Source organism: Vitis vinifera, chromosome 15 (assembly GCF_030704535.1).
Source record: "Vitis vinifera cultivar Pinot Noir 40024 chromosome 15, ASM3070453v1".
In the NCBI taxonomy this organism is placed as follows: Eukaryota; Viridiplantae; Streptophyta; class Magnoliopsida; order Vitales; family Vitaceae; genus Vitis; species Vitis vinifera.
The window spans coordinates 23,028,823-23,049,145 of record NC_081819.1 but is presented as its reverse complement, the minus strand read 5'-3'; the positions used below and the strand labels follow the sequence as shown (position 1 = coordinate 23,049,145).

General features: G+C 34.7%; 1 protein-coding gene across 2 annotated transcripts; it reads left to right on the top strand.

Annotated features, from left to right (window-relative positions):
* Positions 1-1,891: 1,891 nt before the first annotated feature.
* On the top strand, positions 1,892-19,336 carry LOC100251721 (DEAD-box ATP-dependent RNA helicase 8-like). 2 transcript variants are annotated; one of them, XM_002270343.5, is made up of 10 exons: positions 1,919-2,372; positions 14,086-14,146; positions 14,659-14,893; positions 15,570-15,808; positions 16,873-17,124; positions 17,237-17,417; positions 17,566-17,654; positions 17,732-17,805; positions 17,888-17,999; positions 18,889-19,336. In XM_002270343.5, the coding sequence occupies exons 1-9, from the start codon at positions 2,107-2,109 to the stop codon at positions 17,964-17,966; spliced, it is 1,476 nt and encodes a 491-aa protein (XP_002270379.1). In that variant the 5' UTR covers positions 1,919-2,106; the 3' UTR covers positions 17,967-17,999; positions 18,889-19,336. The 2 variants fall into 2 exon arrangements, with proteins under 2 accessions (XP_059598929.1, XP_002270379.1); XM_059742946.1 differs by having other exon boundaries at positions 1,892-2,372; positions 17,888-19,336.
* Positions 19,337-20,323: the final 987 nt, after the last annotated feature.

Sequence of the window (20,323 nt, the reverse complement as noted above, 5' to 3'; positions counted from 1 at the left end):
GATTTATTATGGGTATTCATTGATTTACTCATCCATTGCCATGATTGTTTCAATTTTATTAGTAGAGACCCAACTTTAAAGACTTAAAGGGGTGCTACGGTTTTTACTGTACCTTTCCGATAAGTAACCTGATCCTCGAACCCGATTTGGTTTTTCGTAGATCACCTTTTCCAAAATAAGGAGTCACACTTAAGGTTTATTTATTTATTTATTTATTTTGTTTACCCTTTTAAAATAAAACAAAAATAAGTAGCGACTCCAAGTCATTTTTTTTAATCAATAAAATCATTTTTCAAAATAAAAATAGATTTCGCCATCAAATGAGAAACGCATGACCCGAAATGCGGGTCCACACTTTTATTTTATCTTTTTAATAGGCACAAAAACAATCATTTATTTGAAAATGAGGCAAGTCTCGCATAGACCCACATACACCTCTTCCACCCAGGTCACTATCAACTGATTATTTTTAATTTTTTAATTAATGTATAATTTTTATAAAAGTAAAGCAAATTAAGATCATAAAGAATTTATAACCATTGAAGTACAATGAGTTTATAAATAATTTTATTAAATATTATAATGTAAATTCACTCCCTAAATTGCCAAAGAATTCATTTATGAGTGATTTAGAGGGAGTTAAAAGTAGTTTATAATATTTGAAAGTGTTTGTTTTTACAAAAATTTAAATATTAAACAAATTTTTACAAATTTAGGGATGACTTAAAAGTGACTACTAAATAGTCATTTGATGGGTACCTTTTTCATATATATATATTTTTTTACATAAAATATTACCAAAATTAATATAAAATTTCTTTATTTATTTATTCATTTAAACAATTGTAACTCTTTTTTAAAAATGTTTTTAATGAAATAATAGAAGTGGTATTGATTAAAATTTTATTACCAAGATCACTTCTTAATTGATACATGTGGTATATGTGCTATAATTTTTATTTTTTATTTTGAGAGAAAACATAATTTATATCCTATTACAATGGGACATGCTTTTATAGATATGGTCCGTGTCACTCCTATTAGAATTGGTTTGGATAAAAATAAATGGATTATGAAAGGTTGAGTTACGATTTAGTCCTGCTTCAATTATATATAATATTAAATAAAAAATTTATTTTATTTTTAAAATCTATTTTAATTGACTTTTTTTTCAGCATAAATGAGCTTTTTTTTTTATCAAATTTTGACAAAAATAATATATTTGATATTTAAACATGAATTAAGAGTAGTATTTGAAAAAAAATAAAGTTTAGGGGTTAAATCAATTAATGACAAATAGGAATATAAAATGTGTTATCTCCATCATTCATATATAAATTCATTACTCAGTTCTAGTTTTATCCTCCACGATGAGGAATCTCTACTAAGGAGAAAATAATATATATATATATATATATATATATATATATATAATTTTTTAAATAAATATAAAATTTATGAAATTTTATTTGTCTTTGGTTCAATCTTGGTTATTATTCTTTATCTCCATCATCGAGGGTGTTTATTAAGTTAATTTAATTCACTTTCCTGGTTGAGATTAAATGCATCTTTTTATTAATAATTTAAAATTTCAAATGAATATTTCTCTTATTTTTTAAAATAATTGAAAATGGAGTTGATTTAATTATGTTTAGTTCATGCCCAGTAAAAACTATGTCAAATTAATATTTCCCTTGACAATATTTATTTTTGTAATTTGCCCCGGATAAATTAAAAAGCAAAAAAAAGTTTGAAAAGAGGGGGGAAAAAGGTGAAAGCCGAAAGGGGCAGGAGAAGGGCTCTAAATAATATACAAAACACTAAGGGCCACTTACCAAAACTGAAACAATAATTTTATTTTTATTTAAACCCTAAGAAATTTTTTATTCCGAAACGACCCCTTACGGGCCTCAGAAATTCATTCGCCTTCATTTCGTCTCTCGTCAAATCCGAATCTTTCAGCAGACTCAAAAAACAACAGTGGCTCTTTTGTTGCCCTTCATTTTGGTCCGAAATTACGATCCAACCAACCATCTACCCACCGCGAAACCCTAGAGAATCTCCCAATACGAGAAGCTCTGTGTTGGACCTCAGGGCTTTGATTCGATGCATGCGCGAGGAAGGTACCCACCCGGCATACACGGTGGTGGCCGTGGCGGCGGAATGGGGACCGGAAACCCTAGCGGCCCCAATCCTAATTTTCAGTATCGGAACCCTAACCAGCAACAGTACGTTCAAAGGAATGTAGGGCAGAGTTACCAGCAGTTTCAGCAGCAGAATCAGCAGCAGTGGTTGAGGAGGAATCAGGCAGGGGCTGATTCGGCTGTGGATGAAGTGGAGAAGACTGTGCAGTCGGAGGCCGTCGATTCGAGGTGAAATTTTGTGTGTTTTGGGTTTTATGTGTTTCTATGCTTGTTTCGAGGAATTTAGGGTTTGTTTCGAATTGAGGATTTGGAAAGAAGGGGGGGTGTAAGTTTGGGAAAGAATGGAAGAAATGAAGGGAAAATGCCAAAAATGTGAATTGTTTGTTTGGTTGGTGAGAAAATTTTATGGGAAGAGAAGAAATTAAGGTTTGAATTTTGAATTTTAAGTTGTTGAGGACCTGACGGACCTAATTTCTTCATCCAGTTGAACAAAATTTGGCTTCACTAGTTGAGATTTTCTTTCCTTTTTTTTTCTTTCTCCAAAAGCAAATTAGTATGGAACATAAGATTAAAAGTTTTTGATTTCTTAACCAAATGCCGGTGGGAATGAGAGGAAATGAGAGCAAAAAAAAAGGGAAGAGAAAAAAAATACAATTTTATGGCAATAAATTTTTCGTCTGCTCTTGAACCTTGCCCAATGTGTATTCCCCTAATTCTTATCAGATTTGTCTCCGTCCTATTTCATATCATGGCCAAACAAGAGAAATTGCTTCTTCTTTACTAATTCCCGTTGTAGAGTGTAAGTCCATGTGCCTTATTTGGAATGAGAAATTAGGTTTTCAGAACTCTCGTGGATGATTGGGGACTTGCATAAACCACAAAGAGTAACCATTGATCTTTTTCTGTCTTCTAGTGTCTTTTGATGATGAATCTAATTTATAAACTAACTAAAAGTAATCTTAGATTGTACTGCTGCTTATAAAATTGAAAAGAAAAAAAAAAAAAGAAATCAAACAGGTCGTCTAAGGAACTTGTAAAATCTTACATGTGAATGAGCATTTAGAAGGAATTCTATGCTACTATACAAATGGAACCAGTCTCCTAGTTTAAATGTGGTTGTGGTATTAATTTTAAATCTAGTCTCCATAAGACAGGAAAAAAAATCTATAACTACACCCATTGTTAGGTTAATTGTGTAAAACACTTTTATGAGCTACCGAGTTTTCTCCACATGTCAATCAAATAAAATATTTTCTCTACCTCTATAGAAATAGTGAAATTATTGCATGTGTCAAGTGCACCCTCGTAGCAAATAGAGTTAACTTCCTTGGAAAAATGAAAAGATTTAGAGTGAATGAATTTTAAAAGCCACAGTTTATTTTACTGTCCCTACTTTCTTTGTTAAAGGATGATTTTTTTTTTCTATTGGCATATTTGATATTTCCTTGCCTCATTTTTTCATTTCATTTTTTTTTCATCTGTTGTTTAAATTCCTATAGTTCCCATTCCCACTTCCAAACAGACTGCTGTTTTTGTATTCGGTAATTTAGCATGGTTTTGTTGTGGTGGATTAGTTGGTAACCTGGAGCAGTGTGATTCCTTCATTTGAATATGGATGTACATGTTTTCGTTAAATTCTACTATCTTAAATTATTTTAATTTGAACTAGAGTTTGTTGTTGTAAATGTTCCATACCTTGTTTAGGTACTAAGTCTTGTGGGAAAATGGCAAGTAATTTGTGTAGTTTTGGAATCAAGTTAGAAAATTTATTTATTTGATTTTTTTTGCTTTGATAAGAGAAAGCAAATTGATGTTAAAGGAAACAAAAAATATCTTCCCATGGGCTCAATATCCTTTTTTTTAATAAGCAAAGAAAAGATATTCCCATGAGTTCAATTTTTTTTTTTTTCCTTACATGGAAGATATCCTATGTCATTTAAGAAGATATCCTATGTCAAAGTGTTATGTATGAATTTTATTGCTTAAAGTAACTTCTTTGCTTATACTTGTCCATGGCAAGGGAAATCTTGTGTGTGGGACTGATTATAAAGTGGGTATGGAATGGGCACCCCATCCCCCACTCCCAAAAACAACAGGGAAAAAAAAAAATCAATATGGTATGGGGCAAGAGAATTAATCACAATAGGATGGGATCAACGTGGGCAAAAAGAACGCATGCAAGAGCAGGAGGAAGAGGAGACAAGGATTACACGTCTTTTCCAGCAAGGGAGAGACAAAGCAGTAATCCCTAAGAAGCATGAAAACAATTTTTTTGTATTATTCAAAATTTTCTTGTAGCCTTGTTTATCTTCTTGTATTGGAGAAGAAAACTTACTAAGATTTGGTGGAACTCTTGAAACCAAAGGAGGAGGTGGCAACAATGGCGGAGGAGGATAGCCCTTGTCTTTTCTCACTAGGTGGAAATGGTGCATTGGCCTTCAAAAAGCATGGAAAATAAGTTTTTCATTTGTTAAGATCTTCTCATGCCCTAGTTTGGGTTCTTGGAATTGGAGAAGATGAACCTTCTAAGATTTGGTGGAAGTGAAACTTTTAACTACTTTGCTCACATAGATTGCTCTAATAGCATACTATTCAAAGACACTTTTTTCTTTTTTTTTTTTTTAAAGAGAAAAAAATTCATTGAATGGATGCACAAAGAGAAATGCAAATGGTTTGATTGGAAAAAAGGTCATTTTACATGGGGCTATCTTGGAACTAATCCTACTAGTTGGGTTGTATTTTCCTTTCCCAAACATGATGGTACCTTAAAACGGTGCCTCCTAATCCATCTTGATAGGGTTGGGGCATGTGGTAATTTTGGGACGATATCATTCCTCCTACATGCATGTGTGATTGAACAAACAACCTTATATGAGGAAATGGTTTTAATGTAAAAAATAAAAAATTTGTAAGATAACCCTAATGGTTTTGTTCCTTTAGGAAAACCATTTTTTGATAGGTAAAAACAATGTATATTACAAACCAAAAGGGGGTAAGCCCTAGCATACAAGATGTGAAGGGCCAAAATAATTCGGCAAACAACAAGCCCACCTAAGACATTCTTATCACACTTGACAACAAAATCAGGGGAAGAAACTCTTCCTCACGAAGGGCATCTTGAGACTCTTTGGTTCCTTTACTTTGAGTGGTTCTCCAAACTTTCCTTTTTTCATTTCCACAAAATTCCTTTACAAAGATAAGAAAAGGGACTTAATAAAGTGTGACAAGATCCAAGGAACTCCCAACATACGATATTTTTACAGAAACTACTAGTGTCATTCACTCCTTATGTTTCATGCATAACTGAGACCATTTTACAAGAGTATGACTTCTTTGCCTTTCTGCTTCTCATACAAAGGAATAAACCTTGGAAAGCGCTCATGAATCCCACATAGTCGACATGGGTGGAAAATCAAGGACATAGGTGAGGGTGCTAAATAGAGAGGCTGGGAAGTCCTTTGCCCAATAGTAGCATCCCCCCTTTTTCATGCAATATTTAGAAATGCAAGTTGTGAAGCCTATGAAATAAATAAATAAATGCAGGCTAAGAAGCAACTATAACTTCTTTAGTGGTCAATCATGGGACCTCAAATTTGGGTTCCAATGCGTGGGGGCTACCTCCATGCATCATGTGTCAACAACCCACACCTCCTTTCTTTTATTTTTTTGATAGGTATCCTTTTTTCTCTTTTGGTCCCGTATTAAGACTTGAACCTAAAACCTTGCATACCCCACCCTAACCTCCTACCACTTGAGCTAGATCTCATGCTTTCCTTACTAATTGTTAGAGCCTAACGGATGGAAACTTGAACCTACAAACTCTTATTCTCATATTGAACATCCAATCATAACCTAATCCTTCATCCATCTAGCAAAAGAAAGGCACATGGGTCCCGAGAAAACTTTGTGGAGTTTCCTAATAGGTTATTACTTACCTAAACATCACCATCAACCCTTGAATATTGCCCTCCCTAAACACCATCATTTTATTTTTTATTTTTTTTATCAGTGAATAAGATTTGTATTAAAAAGTGCCAAAAAGGATGCACCAAAGTACACACGATGTATACGATGACAACCAAAAAGCATTAAAAAAAGGAAGAGAAAACAAAAAGCTAATCCCTTCCTCAAACTGACCCAACCAATTAATGAAATCAACTATGGGCATCAATCTTTCACTTATAAATAGTTTGGTCCAAGTTAACAAGTTACACAAAAACAAGTATTTCAACCTTTGGATTGAGAGTTCCACATTCTCAAAAGATATTCTATTTCTCTCTTTCCAAATTGTCCAGAAGATGCATAAAGGTGCCACCCTTCAAACTTTTTTCCGCTTTCTTCCAACAAAGGAACCATGCTAGCCTGATAGAATCTCTCTAACAGTGGACTGCATCACCCAATAAACTTTGAAGAGAGAGAATAATAGCTCCCACAACACTCTTGCCTTGCCACAATGCAAAAGGATGTGATCAATTGACTCCTCGTGAGACAGACATAGGAAACAACGATTGGCCAAAGACCACCCCCTCCTTTAAAGCTGGTCGAGAGTCAAAGTTTTTCCCCAAGTCGCCTCCCATGCAAAAAAGCTCACCTTAGGTGGAACCCACGCATTCCACACCACACTAGATAGGAATTGCACTACAATTCTTGTCTCTAGGCTAGCATAAAGTGATTTAACAGAGAAAGTCTCACTCTTCGTTTCAACCCAACACACTTTATCCTCTTTATCCTATTCTACCACTTTATCTTGAAGTCTTGCCAAAAAGCGCTCTACAATAATAATCTCCTAATCATTTAGAGACATTGGGAAGTTAGGATTCCAGCCACCCTTCTCATTAGAATCCTGCCACAACTTCGCCACAACACCATCATTTCTTTAATGGTAAATTTCTAGCTAGAAATATGACATAGACGGAAAGTTATTATAGCTTATGGAGAATCAACACTTAAATCAACAATTGGATGATTTATGTTCATTCTCTTAATTCTTTTTTCTTTTTTGATTGGCAAATTTTTGTTCCCATTGGGACTTGAACCTAAAACCTCCCTCAAACACTCCCAACCCTTTACCACTTGAGCTAGGCCCCAAGGGTCTATTCATTCTCTTAATGTTAAGTTTGTTTTAAGCTATATTCATGGTTATTAATTCAAAATATTCTCTAAAAATATAAAACTAGAAATTCTAGTGTTAAAATAAGGTACTTTTATTCATTTATCTAAAAACTTTACCAATAAAACGGTACGATAAATTTGATAAGAAGCAATTTTCAATGTTAAGTTATTCACATTTCCAATATGTATTGCATCTCAAGTTTATCTCACATAAATAATGATATACGCTACAATACATTATTGCTACAATATATGCACTTCCTATTTCTGATAGGTTTTAAGAAAATTAAAATTTAAACCTTTTTTTCCATAAGCACCTTTTGTTCTTTTACTTTTGCTATAAATAATTATTCTTTACCTTTTTTTCTTCTTCTTTTTTATAAATTAAAATGGGTCACAAAGGGTAAAGAAGATAGAAAGATCTTGCGTCAGAAAATTGAATAAGAATTGTCAGAGCTACTCTTTGAATACTAAAGCTCGAGTATGACTGATGTTCAAAGGTGCCTTCAAGGTGGCTTTCTTTGCTTGCTAGCTGGTATGGGAGAGAGTTCTTACGACAGGTTAGGTTATTAGTTATGGATGAGCATTGGGTAATTAGTGTTTCATGTGCAAACAAAGAGGATCTTGTAGATCTTAGTTCATGAGGTTTAGTGTTCTATTGTTTAGTGTCTCTTGAGTCCTTACCTATTCTGCCAAGGAGGTGTTTTTGGGGTGGCATGAGAGTTTTGCGTGCAAAGGGAAGAAGTTTTTTTTTTTTTTTGATAGGTAAAGAAAAATTCATATATAAAAGAGACCCCAAAAAGGCGATTCAAGGTATACAATACCTATACACCCACCTCCAATAAGGCAAAAAAGAACCTAGATGGCCCAAAAAACAACCTTAATTAGAGCGCAACCAATCAATAAAATTAACTATAGTTAAAGGGTAGTCAACTATAAACAACTTAGCCTTAGACCAAAAAGAAAGAACAAAAGAAACACATGGAAAAAGAACAAGTTAGCCTCAACTAAAGTTAGAGGGCGTGCAAAGGGAAGAAGTTGATCTAGGGGATGACAATCTTCAATTTGTTGCGAGCCATATGGAAAAAGAAACACATGGTATTTAGCTTATTTGGAAATTAACCTAGAGGGCCATGGCCCATGATGAATGTAGAAGGAAGCTTTTGCTTAATATTAGTTTTTATTTTTGTGAGTTTTATTCCATTTTGAAGGGGTAAGGAAGTTTTTTGGCTATGGGGTTTGCCTAGTGGGAAGATGAATAATGATGAATTTGGATTAAAGAAATTTCAACATTTCACTGTCCTTTCATAAAGTGTTTTTTGATGGGTAAAAGTGTTTACTTAATATGCTTGTAAAACTCAGTTTTTTTCCTAGTATATTGCTTGGTGACTTGTTGGGCCTTGGACTAGTATTTTTAGGGAGCTATATAGAATGTTTTTTTTTTTTTATTAGAGGGAACTAAGTAGAATTTAGAACTAAAAATATAAGAAGTCTAGAAAATTTTGTTTTGTTGATTTCATGAAGTTTCTTATTTTTTGTGTTTACATATGTTTGATGTTAGTGAATCTCAATATTTGCCTCTTTTTCCCTTATTATTAGCTATAGATCGATTATTGTTCTTACTTGAATCTTTTAATGTATATGTGTTTCATGTATGTTTACATATTCTTGTTCTTTTCCAATATGTTTAAAAAAATTATGGCACATGGCCCTTTAGGATGCATGATGCATGATTTTGCTCCTTTATGCCCATTTCGGTCCATTTGGAGGGTGAGAAATAGGAGGGCCTTTGAGGTTGTGAAAGCTTGGATCAAACAATTAAAAGTTATTTTTTATATCTTTTTTTTTGGGATTGGGTTAGATTGTACATTGGGGATGGTTCTATGTAACTGTTAGATTTTGTGGATTGGTTGGGCACTTCGTAGAGTGTGGTTGCTTGTTTTTTTGTATTCGCACCTTCTGGTTTTTTGATGACTTTGTTTATGTTGTGAATACTTTTTAAAATTAATACAATCTCCATGTACCTATTAAATAAAAAATAAAAAAAAAATTGAAAACTGACACATGACACAATTTACAAGTTGCCAACTATGCTTTTCTTTCCTATGTTGTATGCAATATTTACCTTATTAGTATTCTAAAACATGTATATGTAAATATTTATGATTTTTTGTTAGATAGGTAAATAACATGAATATAATATATAAATAGTGCCAAAAAGAGCACATCAAAGTACACAGGATGTATACACTAGTCACCACAAGGCGCAGCCAAAAAAAAGAGGGAACTACAAACTACCACCCTCTCCCCCTGTGAGCATCCAACCAATCAACAAAAACCTCCCCCCACTCAAGAAACTACTATAGAAAAATTTTATTCACCTCCCTTAAGGTTTCTAACCTTTCCTGAGGCTACCTCCTGTTTATAGAACATTGTTGACCTCCTTTGTCGGTTATTAATTTTAGTAGATACCTCCCTAATGTTAGCTGATGGTTATTTCAGTGATAGGAAGAAACTTACATCTGCATTATGAGCAAATGATCATTATACCTCTAATCTTAAACAGTATTTTTAAATACCTATTCCAATCGAGTGCATCTCTCTCTCTCTCTCTCTCTCTCTCACACACACACACACACACACACACACACACACACACACACACACACACACACAAACAATAACATAGGCAAGTTTAGGCAAGGATCATGACAGGGTGAAAGGTTCTCTCTTAAAGAATAATGCCGGCAAGTTTAAGCAAGGATCATGACCAGGTGAAAGGTCTAATGGCCGAGCCAATTATCTTCAAGCCATCTTCATGTTCCATTTTCACTGTTTAAATGTTGATCAGCAAGGAGTTTCTGATCTTCTGTCGATGTGAAACACCCAATTAAATCTCTCATCTTCTCTATTATAAAAACTGGTTCTGAGCTTCAATGGCTTCAGGTCCATTTGTTTCTCTCACATGTCCAATCACCACCAAACCAATCCCTTCGCCAAGATCTAGAAACCTTTTCTCCAAGTACCAAAGAGTGACTTTTCCCAGCACCTGAAAATGTGAAGGTAACTCAGTTGGAAAATCAAGAAAAAAAGGGTATACGAACTCAGGTTCAATTGAAGTTGATAATTTGGTGGAGTTAAATAGACAGGATTTTACAAAGATTGGAATTTTGGGAGAGAAAGAGAGAGTGGTTGGAATTTAGGGAGGGAAAGAGAGAGTGGTGGTGTTGGGGATTGAAGAAAGAGAGAGAAGATGGTAAGGGTTTGAGATTTATGAGTTCTTCCATATGTATGGGATTTCTATCATATCTTTCACTACCTCTATGGGAGAAAGAGAGGGGCTTTGTTTACCAAACAAGAAGTTTGGAGAGGAGTGTTCTGTTCATGTCTTCTAGATAGATACAAAGATGAGTGAAATGGGAGAAGGGGGTAAGGGTATTTTTAGGAATGTTTTTTTAATAAATATCAAGAAAGATTTTTCTTTGGTTAACGATGCCAACATAGCTTTCTCCTCAACTGAATCTCCATCAACTTATGCAAGAGAGGCATCTCTGCTAAAATCAGTAACCTCCAGTAGGTTGAGAGCAGTTTGGCTGAAATGTTTTTATTTCTGATAATAATGCATTATTTCCTGAAAAGATTAAATTAAAGGATGTGGTATTAAATATGAGGGTTTGGCAGATTACTGTTGTCTATATCAGATGATCGACTTATAAAGAAAAAATGCGGATGATCTTTCATATATATGCCTTTTGTTTTGAAGATTGTATCCTGATAACTTTTAATTAATTTTTGTTCATAATTGTGATTTACAATGATATAATAACTGGAAGAAAAAAAATTCTGTCCTTGTATTTTATATGATGTCTGTTTATATTTACATTCTGTCATTGATCATTTATTAAATTTTCTACATTATAAAGCCTTTTGTCAATGTTATGCCAATTTTAGTGCATGTTTGTTCCTTCACTTGGGTTTCAAATTATTCTCTTAGTGTGTTGGTGGGTTCATTAGTATCCATATATCCATTATGTCGTCTTTTTTTTCACTCTCCATTTTATTGTTGTGTTGTCTCCTTTTAAGTCTGTGGGGGTGTGGGATGGAGTGGAGGAGAAGTTTCACAAAAGACTAGCTATGTGGAAAAGACTATATCTCCAAAGGTGGGAGGCTTACCCTGATTCAAAACACTTTATCTAGTATGCCTATATATTTTATGTATTTGTTTTGTATTCCAAGGGCAATTAGGTTGAGGTTGGAGCAAATTCGAAGGGATTTCTCATGAGGAGGGGATTTTTGAGCGGAATCATCATTTAGTATGGTGGGCTATTGTTTGTTCAGATAAAAGTAAGGGTGGCCTAGGAATTAGGAATCTCGTGGCACTTAACAAGCCTTTCTTTGTAAATAGAGTTAGCGCCATGCTAAGGATAGGGGAGCTTTTTGGAAACCAGTTATAAGTTGAAAGTATGGTGAAGAAGGAGGGCGGCACTCTTGTGAAGTGAGAGAAGAGTATGGGGTAGGGTATGGAAAACCATTAGGAAGGATTGGGATCTATTGACTAGTAGAGTTGCCTTCTCAATGGGTAATGGACCAAGGGTGAGATTTTGGAAGGATGTGGTATGGTGACAAACTGTTATGTAGTACTTTTCCCTCTTTATTTACTATTGTTGTTTCAAAGGAGGCATGAGTGGTAAATGTTTGGAACCTATTAGATGAAGGGGGTTGTTAGGTCCTTGCTTCTCTAGGGGTTGTTGGGTCCTTGCTTCTCTAAGCTTCTTAATGATTGGGAGGTGGAAATTGTGGGAAGTTTCTTTACAAGATTGCAAGGGAGGAGGGTGTGTAGGGAAGAGGACGATGCGAGATGATGTACACTCCTGAAAGCTTAAGCTAATGGGGGTTAGAGGTAATCCCACATATGAGGGCTAACCAATGTTGGTAGTCAGTTGATGTGGGACATTGGACTTTCGGTTTATGTCAAACACCCCCACTCAATTATTGATGTTCATGTCAACAAGCACGGGGTGAGCTAGGCCAAACCTCACTCTGATACCAAATGATGCTAAACCATATGCACTCCCAAAAGCTTAAGCTAATGGGGGGTAGAGGTAGCTTGACATATAAGGCTTAACCAACGTTGGTAATCAGTCGATGTGGTATGTTAGACTTTTGTTTGTCCTATGTTAGAGGAAGATAAGGTGATTTGGACAAAGTTGAATAATGGTAAATTTTCTAATAAAGCTCTTTATTGGGGTTTGGAGCCAAGAAGTTCAGTTTCTTTTTTGACAGGTGTTATTTGGACTCTTGGGTGCGGACGAAGGTGGGTTTTTCTATTTGGGAGACTACATGGAAAAATGTTTAACCTTAGATCATTCACAGAAAAGAGGGTGGTATTTGACAAACAAATGTTTCCTTTGTCATTTAGAGGAAAAATTCATTCATCATATCCTTATTCATGAACAAAGATAGGGATTTTATGACATTTACTATTTTCCCTATTTAGCATGTCTTAGGTGCTTCCCTCTTTGGTCGGAGAGATGTTATTAGGATGACATGACTCTTTTGTGGGTAAAAAACGAAAAAAAGGTGGCGAGTTGTTGCCTTTTGCTTATTTTGAATAGTTTGGCAGGAAATGAACAATAGATCGTTTGAAAATGAGGAGCATTCTTTTCAAGGGCTAAAACACTCTTTTCTCTATGATCTGTAGGCTTGATCGAAGTTGTTTATAGTTTTGGGTCCTTCCTCCTTAGTAGAATTTGTTGATTGGTTGGGCTCTTATTTAGGGTGGTGGTGTTTTTTGTTTCCCCTCGTTTCTTGTGGTGACGTCTTTAGGCGTTTGTTGTATACTTCTTTTGTACTTTAGAGCACATTGATAGGTTTTTTTTTTTTTAATGTTCTCTTACTTTACCCATAAAAAAAGAGGATATTTTCCATATGCTGCAACCTTTTATTTTCTCTTTGATTTGAGGTTGTTTCTGTTATTCCAAAGTGATTCCATTTTTTACAACCTTTTATTTCTTATAAATTTAAGTTCCTCTTTGCTGCAATTCCACAATGATTCCATTTTCCCAACCTTTTCTTTTTCTTTTTAATTTAAGGTCATTGTCATTACAATTTCAGGGTGGTTTCATTTTTGGGCTCATGGAGAGCTCACCATCAAAATGAAACTTTTAGCCATGGTATAGGAGTTTTCTTATGGTTGATGAAAGGAAGGTCCTCTTGCTAAAACTGATATCAGACTTGGATCTGAAGAGATGGGAGATCATATTGTCATAAGAAGGATCCATGAAAATGCTAGAGATGGAGAAGTATTGAGAGCAACTAGCTAAGCAAGGAATAGTGTGAGAGAGTCTAAAAAGGAAAGCAAACCTGAAGCTTTGTTATATTAGAGCCTTTTAAATATAAATTGTCATGTCTACAAATCATTTTTTTACTGCACTTCATTGCGTAGGAGATTTTAGGTCTGTATGGATGTCATTTTGAGAAAATGCTTTTTAGTACTGCTTAGATATGTTTGTTTTCAGTGAATTCAGAAATAACGGTTGATTCTGGAGGGGAGGTGAGATTGAGATGGTCTCAGTGATTGCAACCAAAAAAAAAAAATACAGAAGTAGGTAGGAGCCAAGATACCACACAAATGTGATTTTGTTGATCTGATATTTCCCCAGAAAAGTTTCAGGCATTCTTTGGTTAAAATCGACTCCTTTCAGAACATCTAACTTGTGTGTCTTTTTAACTTTCCATATACTTGGTGGATGATTTATGTGAGAGTTCTGTGGTTATGGCTGCTTGGTTTACATGTGGTCTGAATTGTTATCATTTTTTTTCTTTTTAGTTCACAAGATTGGAAGGCACGGCTAAAGATACCACCACCTGATACACGCTACAGGACAGAGGTATGCTTGCGAATGATGTTGTTATTGGCATGTAATCAATCACTCTGTGTGATTCATATTTCCTTAAGAATCACGTGTTTATGCTTGTGTCCTATATTTACTATCTGATTTCTGACAGAATGTTAACTATATCCCAAACTTTGGCTTATGCATACAAATGCTAAGGGCAAAGAATTACTTTCCTATTTCACTGTTCTTAAAATTAAAGATGTTGGCCAAGGGCTTTGAGGTACAGCCTATGGATGGAGGTATCCATTTCTATTTTTTAGACTGAGGTTAAAACATGGGCTATAATTAATGAGAATCTTTTTCATTCGCTCAATTCTTAGTTTATAGTGGTAATTCTAAGTTCTGTGTAGCTGCTTGTTCTTACTAATATTTATTGACAAGGCATAATAATTGGTGTTGTCCAATGTTTTAACTTCTGGATTCCAACTGGCTTTTCGAAATGTAGCCATATTTTATCTCACATTTGTCTCAGTCCTGATTCACTCTTTCACTGTCCTTTCCAGGATGTAACGGCCACTAAGGGAAATGAATTTGAGGATTATTTTCTGAAACGTGAGCTGCTTATGGGCATATATGAGAAGGGATTTGAAAGACCATCTCCCATTCAGGAAGAGAGTATTCCAATTGCTCTAACTGGAAGCGATATTCTTGCTAGAGCTAAAAATGGAACTGGAAAAACAGCAGCATTTTGCATTCCTGCCTTGGAAAAAATTGATCAAGATAACAATGTGATTCAAGGTCTGATCTTCTCCTGTTGACTGGATTTTATGTGCTTAGCATTTATCTGCTCAGATAAGAGATAGAGGATATAATGTTGGTTTTGTTGCACAATATGATAGCATAGCATAAAGGCATATAGCTAGACCATCTTTTTCATTCAAAACTTAAGATGCTATACTTGTCACTTATATTGCAACTGATATTCTTTCTGGAGCTAAATTGAATTGGAATGATGTATGCATGAATATGTTTTGCTGCAAGGAGAAAAAAAAATGGACTCAACTCCTCTATTGTGAATATGGCACCAGTGAGATTGCATATGCAAAGTGATTATTCAGGGAGATTGAAATATTGGCATTGACATTGGCGTGGTTGCCTGCCAGTGGATTGTATTTGGGTCCTATAGAGGATCTGCCTTTAAATGAGGCTCTTGGATGGGTTGTGTTTGTGTGGGTGGGTGGATGGGTGAGAGGGAGACAAACTAACACACTGCTAATGCATTAATCGTCCAAGACAATTTTTGTGATTCCTAGTAAATCTTGCATCTATTTGGTCTAAACGCATGTTCTAGCTTTTAGAAAGTCGTTAAATTCTCTTTCATCACTAGCACTGTGTAGATCTGCACTTCCTGTTGATGAATACTTAGCTTGGGTCTTTTTCATGTACTCATTGCATTCATGCAATTTTTTTTCAGTTGTTATACTTGTTCCAACACGAGAATTGGCTCTTCAAACATCACAAGTGTGTAAGGAGCTTGGGAAACATCTGAAAATCCAAGTGATGGTTACCACTGGTGGCACCAGCTTAAAAGATGATATCATGCGTTTATATCAACCAGTTCATTTGCTTGTAGGAACTCCTGGAAGAATACTAGATCTTTCGAAGAAGGGTGTGTGCATTTTGAAAGATTGTTCCATGCTTGTTATGGACGAGGTAAAAATTTGATATCTTAATCATACTAAGTACCTATAGATTTAATCTAATCCAATGATTTTTGTGTAATCTTAGTTCCAGTTTTACTTTTCTAGTTTATGATTAGGAAAAATTGGATTGTGAAAGGGTCTTGGGAAAATGAGGGAAGGTCTTAAAAGAATAGTTTAATATGGTGATTTAGGATGGTGGAATGATGATCTTCTGGTGCTCATCTTCTTTGCTTTCTGGTTGTCAAACAGTCATGAGGTGATAAAAATATTCAAACAGTTCAGATTTTATAACATTTCATTCTTGAATTGTTAGAGAAAGTGTCAGTTCTGTTGCAGTTCCCTTTGGGATGTGCTGATTCTACCAGTAGTTTGGATGTATACTTTTTAAACTTTCACTTGAAAGAACTATATGAGGAAAATTTCTGTTGCTAGATAGTTAAACTATGTTTGGTTCTTGGAAAATTTGAGGGAAAATGTGATGGAAAGAAAATTGAAAGGAAAAGTAGAAGAAAAGAAAAAGTGAAGGAAATAAAAAATAGATTTAAAGTTAATAAATTATTTTTATATGTTATTTCAAAGTCACTTTACTTTTCTTCTTCCTTGTAAATATTAAATAATTTAAAAATACATAAATTTTTAACTAATTTAATTATATTTTATTTTCTTTCATATTTTTCATAGTGAAACCAAACAGGAGAAAATTATTTCCCTTTACACTTTTATTCTTTCCTTGGTACTTTCCAGGAACCAAATATAGTCTTAAAGAGTCTGGATTTGACTTTGTAGTAATAGAATCCCAGGTTACTCCACTGTAATTTACTCCTTAATTATTTATTCTTGTTACAATTCAAATGATTTGGGATGGTTATCACATTACAAGTGGATTCAATTTCCAGTAGAAGGAATTATGCATGTCCGTTTCTTTTTTTCTTTTTCTTTTTTTGAAAATCAAGGAACCTTCCATGGCCAAGCCCTTATGCATATCTGTTTCTGTTGTCATTTTTTTTTTATCTGTTTTATTTTTTAAGCTTATAACATGCAAGGATTTGATTGTGTGCGCTTAATGTTTCCCAGGCTGATAAGCTTTTGTCGCCAGAGTTTCAACCTTCGATAGAGCAACTGATTCATTTTATGCCCTTGAATCGTCAAATTTTGCTTTTTTCAGCTACCTTTCCAGTTACTGTTAAGGATTTTAAAGATAGATATCTCCAAAAACCTTATATTATTAACCTTATGGATGAGCTCACTCTCAAGGGTATTACTCAATATTATGCTTTTGTCGAAGAAAGACAGAAAGTTCACTGCCTAAATACTCTTTTCTCTAAGGTTTGACCTGAGCTGGAGAATTCTTTTTTTGTTTTTGTTTTTTGTTTTTCCCCTTTCCCCTTCTCTACTATGGATACGATTTGATGAATTATAAGCGCGTCCATATCTCCAGCTTCAAATCAACCAATCCATCATTTTCTGCAACTCGGTGAATCGAGTGGAACTGTTGGCCAAGAAGATTACAGAACTTGGCTATTCTTGCTTCTATATCCATGCAAAGATGCTGCAAGATCATCGCAATAGAGTATTTCATGACTTCCGTAATGGAGCGTGCAGAAATCTTGTCTGTACTGGTATGTTTTTTCATACTTCCTTCTTAGTTTATAAAGCTAACCGTTGTCAACTCTATTCATGACAGTGAATGATATATTCATTATATTTATGTATGTATATCCATATGTTTATAGATGTTCCTTTTTTTTTCTTGGGCTGAATCTGCAGATCTCTTTACACGAGGGATAGATATCCAAGCCGTCAATGTTGTTATTAATTTTGATTTTCCTAAGAACTCAGAAACATATCTGCACAGAGTATGTTGAATACAGTTCTGTTTTGTTTTTTCTCTCTTTCTTCCTCTTTTTCCTGTCCTAATGGATTTTACATGCAGGTTGGTCGATCAGGAAGGTTTGGGCACCTTGGATTGGCTGTGAATTTGATCACCTATGAGGACCGGTTTAACTTGTATGTAACTTTTCCTTTTGGATTAAACTTTTCAGAATTTTAATGGAGGATTCATATATCCTTTTTTTTCTTTTGTCATCAGGTATAGGATTGAGCAAGAACTTGGGACTGAAATAAAGCAAATTCCACCGCATATAGATCAGGCTATTTACTGTCGGTGACTTGTGGCTGATATCATGCTGTGGTCAACTATGGTGAGTCACAATCAAGTGTAACAGCTTTGCTATGTACATTGGAAGCCATCACTCTTGTCCTTAGTAGCAAATTTTTGCTGCCTATACATGGCAGGTTATTTTAAAACTTTGTGCTCGATAAGGATGTTTTTCACTGAACATTATAACCTTAGCATGCCTGATATCCTTGGGTTTCTCCTGTTAATTAGTCTCTTTTCTTGGCAGTTGTTATGCCATGGTCTTGCAAATGGATATTCTTGCAGTTTGTTTAAGAATTGGTGTGATTTATCCGTAGTTATTATATGGTGTTACTGTCTGGTTTGATTCTTTGAATTATTTGCATCTTTTCTTTTTATATTATAGCAAACCTTGCATGTCATAATCTATATTTTCCTTTGAGGAAAATCATGTGTGCATATCTGCATAAAATATGCTTTTATTTGTGTTGATGAACTGTGACAGCTACTGTCAAATCAGAAGCAACTTGCATGTGAGTCTCCCCTTGACTCTGCTGAATTAAAGGTTCGATGCTGCTTCAAATGTTTCATTTTACACAATTGTGACTAATTCAAAACTGTGGAATAAATTGGATGCTATATTTGAAATTTCATGGAGTGATAATAAGCATTTGTAGTATAATTTGGGGAATAATTTTTTAAAAATAAAAAAAATAAAAAAATCAGGAGTTTTGCATGTTACTGAAAGAGACGGAGACCATAGATCATATTGTTATTCTGAATGAATTTGGTTTTTCATAAATAATAGGTGGAATTTATTACATGGTTACTTTGAGATTTGGGTTTGTTTGACCAGATTCTACCTTTCTGAAATTCAGTCCGAGCATACTATTTTCAATTCGTGCATTAAATAGAATTGAAATATGTAATATAAGAAGTTGCCTGTTCTCCAGGGTTCACAAAGCTGCCTGTAGAAGAAAGTCTCTAGCTCTGCTTTTGAGGATGCACTAAAAAACTAAGGTATCAAATGCGGAAGGCCGTCTCTTTGACTCTGAATGCATTTTCCCCTTGGAATGTCTCTCTTATGTTTTATGGAGTTTCGTAGCCCTGAAACATATTAACAGGACCAACATTGGGAGCTATCTCCAATGGTTTTATAAAATCCCAGATGGATGCTGGGTCCAGTTTACAGTTTACCTCTTTCTTTTGGTAACATAGGCTGGCTTGGTACTATTTGCTCGCACTTATCCTAGTTTCGAGAAATCCCATTTATGTCACTTTCATCTTTTCTGTTCTTTCGATAGTATGGCCCTAGTTTGAAGTGGCCCTTGCATTTAGGCTGAAGATGGAACAAGTTTCTGGCCTTTTCTTTGCAGAATAACATTAGAATCTTTGTTTTTATTGGTTTGTTTTACTCTTTTTCACTCCTGGTATCTTCAAGTTTTGGTCAAAGCTCCATGATGCCCACTTGCTGGCCATGCCCACATTCTCGTACTCTTTCCAGGTTCTTTAGGAGACACCCACTAATCGTTGAACTTGAAGTCTCCAAGATTTGTAGATCATGATTTTATACACAAATGGTGATCTTTTCCATGAATGAATACTTGATTCTCCTAATAACTAAACCAAGCTTGATGAAGGTTAGTTTGATTCAATTTCAATGATGGGTTGGATGTAAGCCCATTTTGGCCTTAATCTTAATTGATTATTTGAAGCTATTTAAGATCCAGTTGGGTTGGAAGTGCAAAAATATATTTAAAATTTTTAGACGGATTTAAAAATTAGTTTGATTATAATCCAATAACAATAAATTACTTTAATAGTATATAGATAAACCCATCCAACATCAAGCAATTATGAAATACACGAAATGCAAATACCAGAATATCTTTTAAAAATATAGAATTCGATGGATTAGAAGATAAAAATTGAATCAAAATAAATTTCTTCTTATAGTTCCAAACGTTTATTGAAGTTCCAACTGATAACTGGGATTCATATCTTTTACTTTCAATGACATCTTCTCCTTTGATTTGAGAATAATAAAAAATAGAAAGTGTTCAATTGGAACATGAAAACGTGATTGAATTGATATTAGTTACTCTTCCGGACGGAGTGGAAGAGGGAGGTCAAATATTCATTCATGGACTTGTTGAATCAGTTACTTGGGTTTCGTTTATACCGGTTGAGCCCTATGGACTCACCATCGGAATTCAAATCTTCGGGTGTTGATCCCCCGATGATCCAAGTCCAAGACATTCAACCCATGCTGTGTGCGGCTCTATCACGCATCCTGCCGTCATAAACTAGCTTATTGCTGGAGTAAGTTGTTGCCAGCAATGATGTGAACTAGTTTATACTTTGAACGCTGGCCTGCAGGCTCAATAA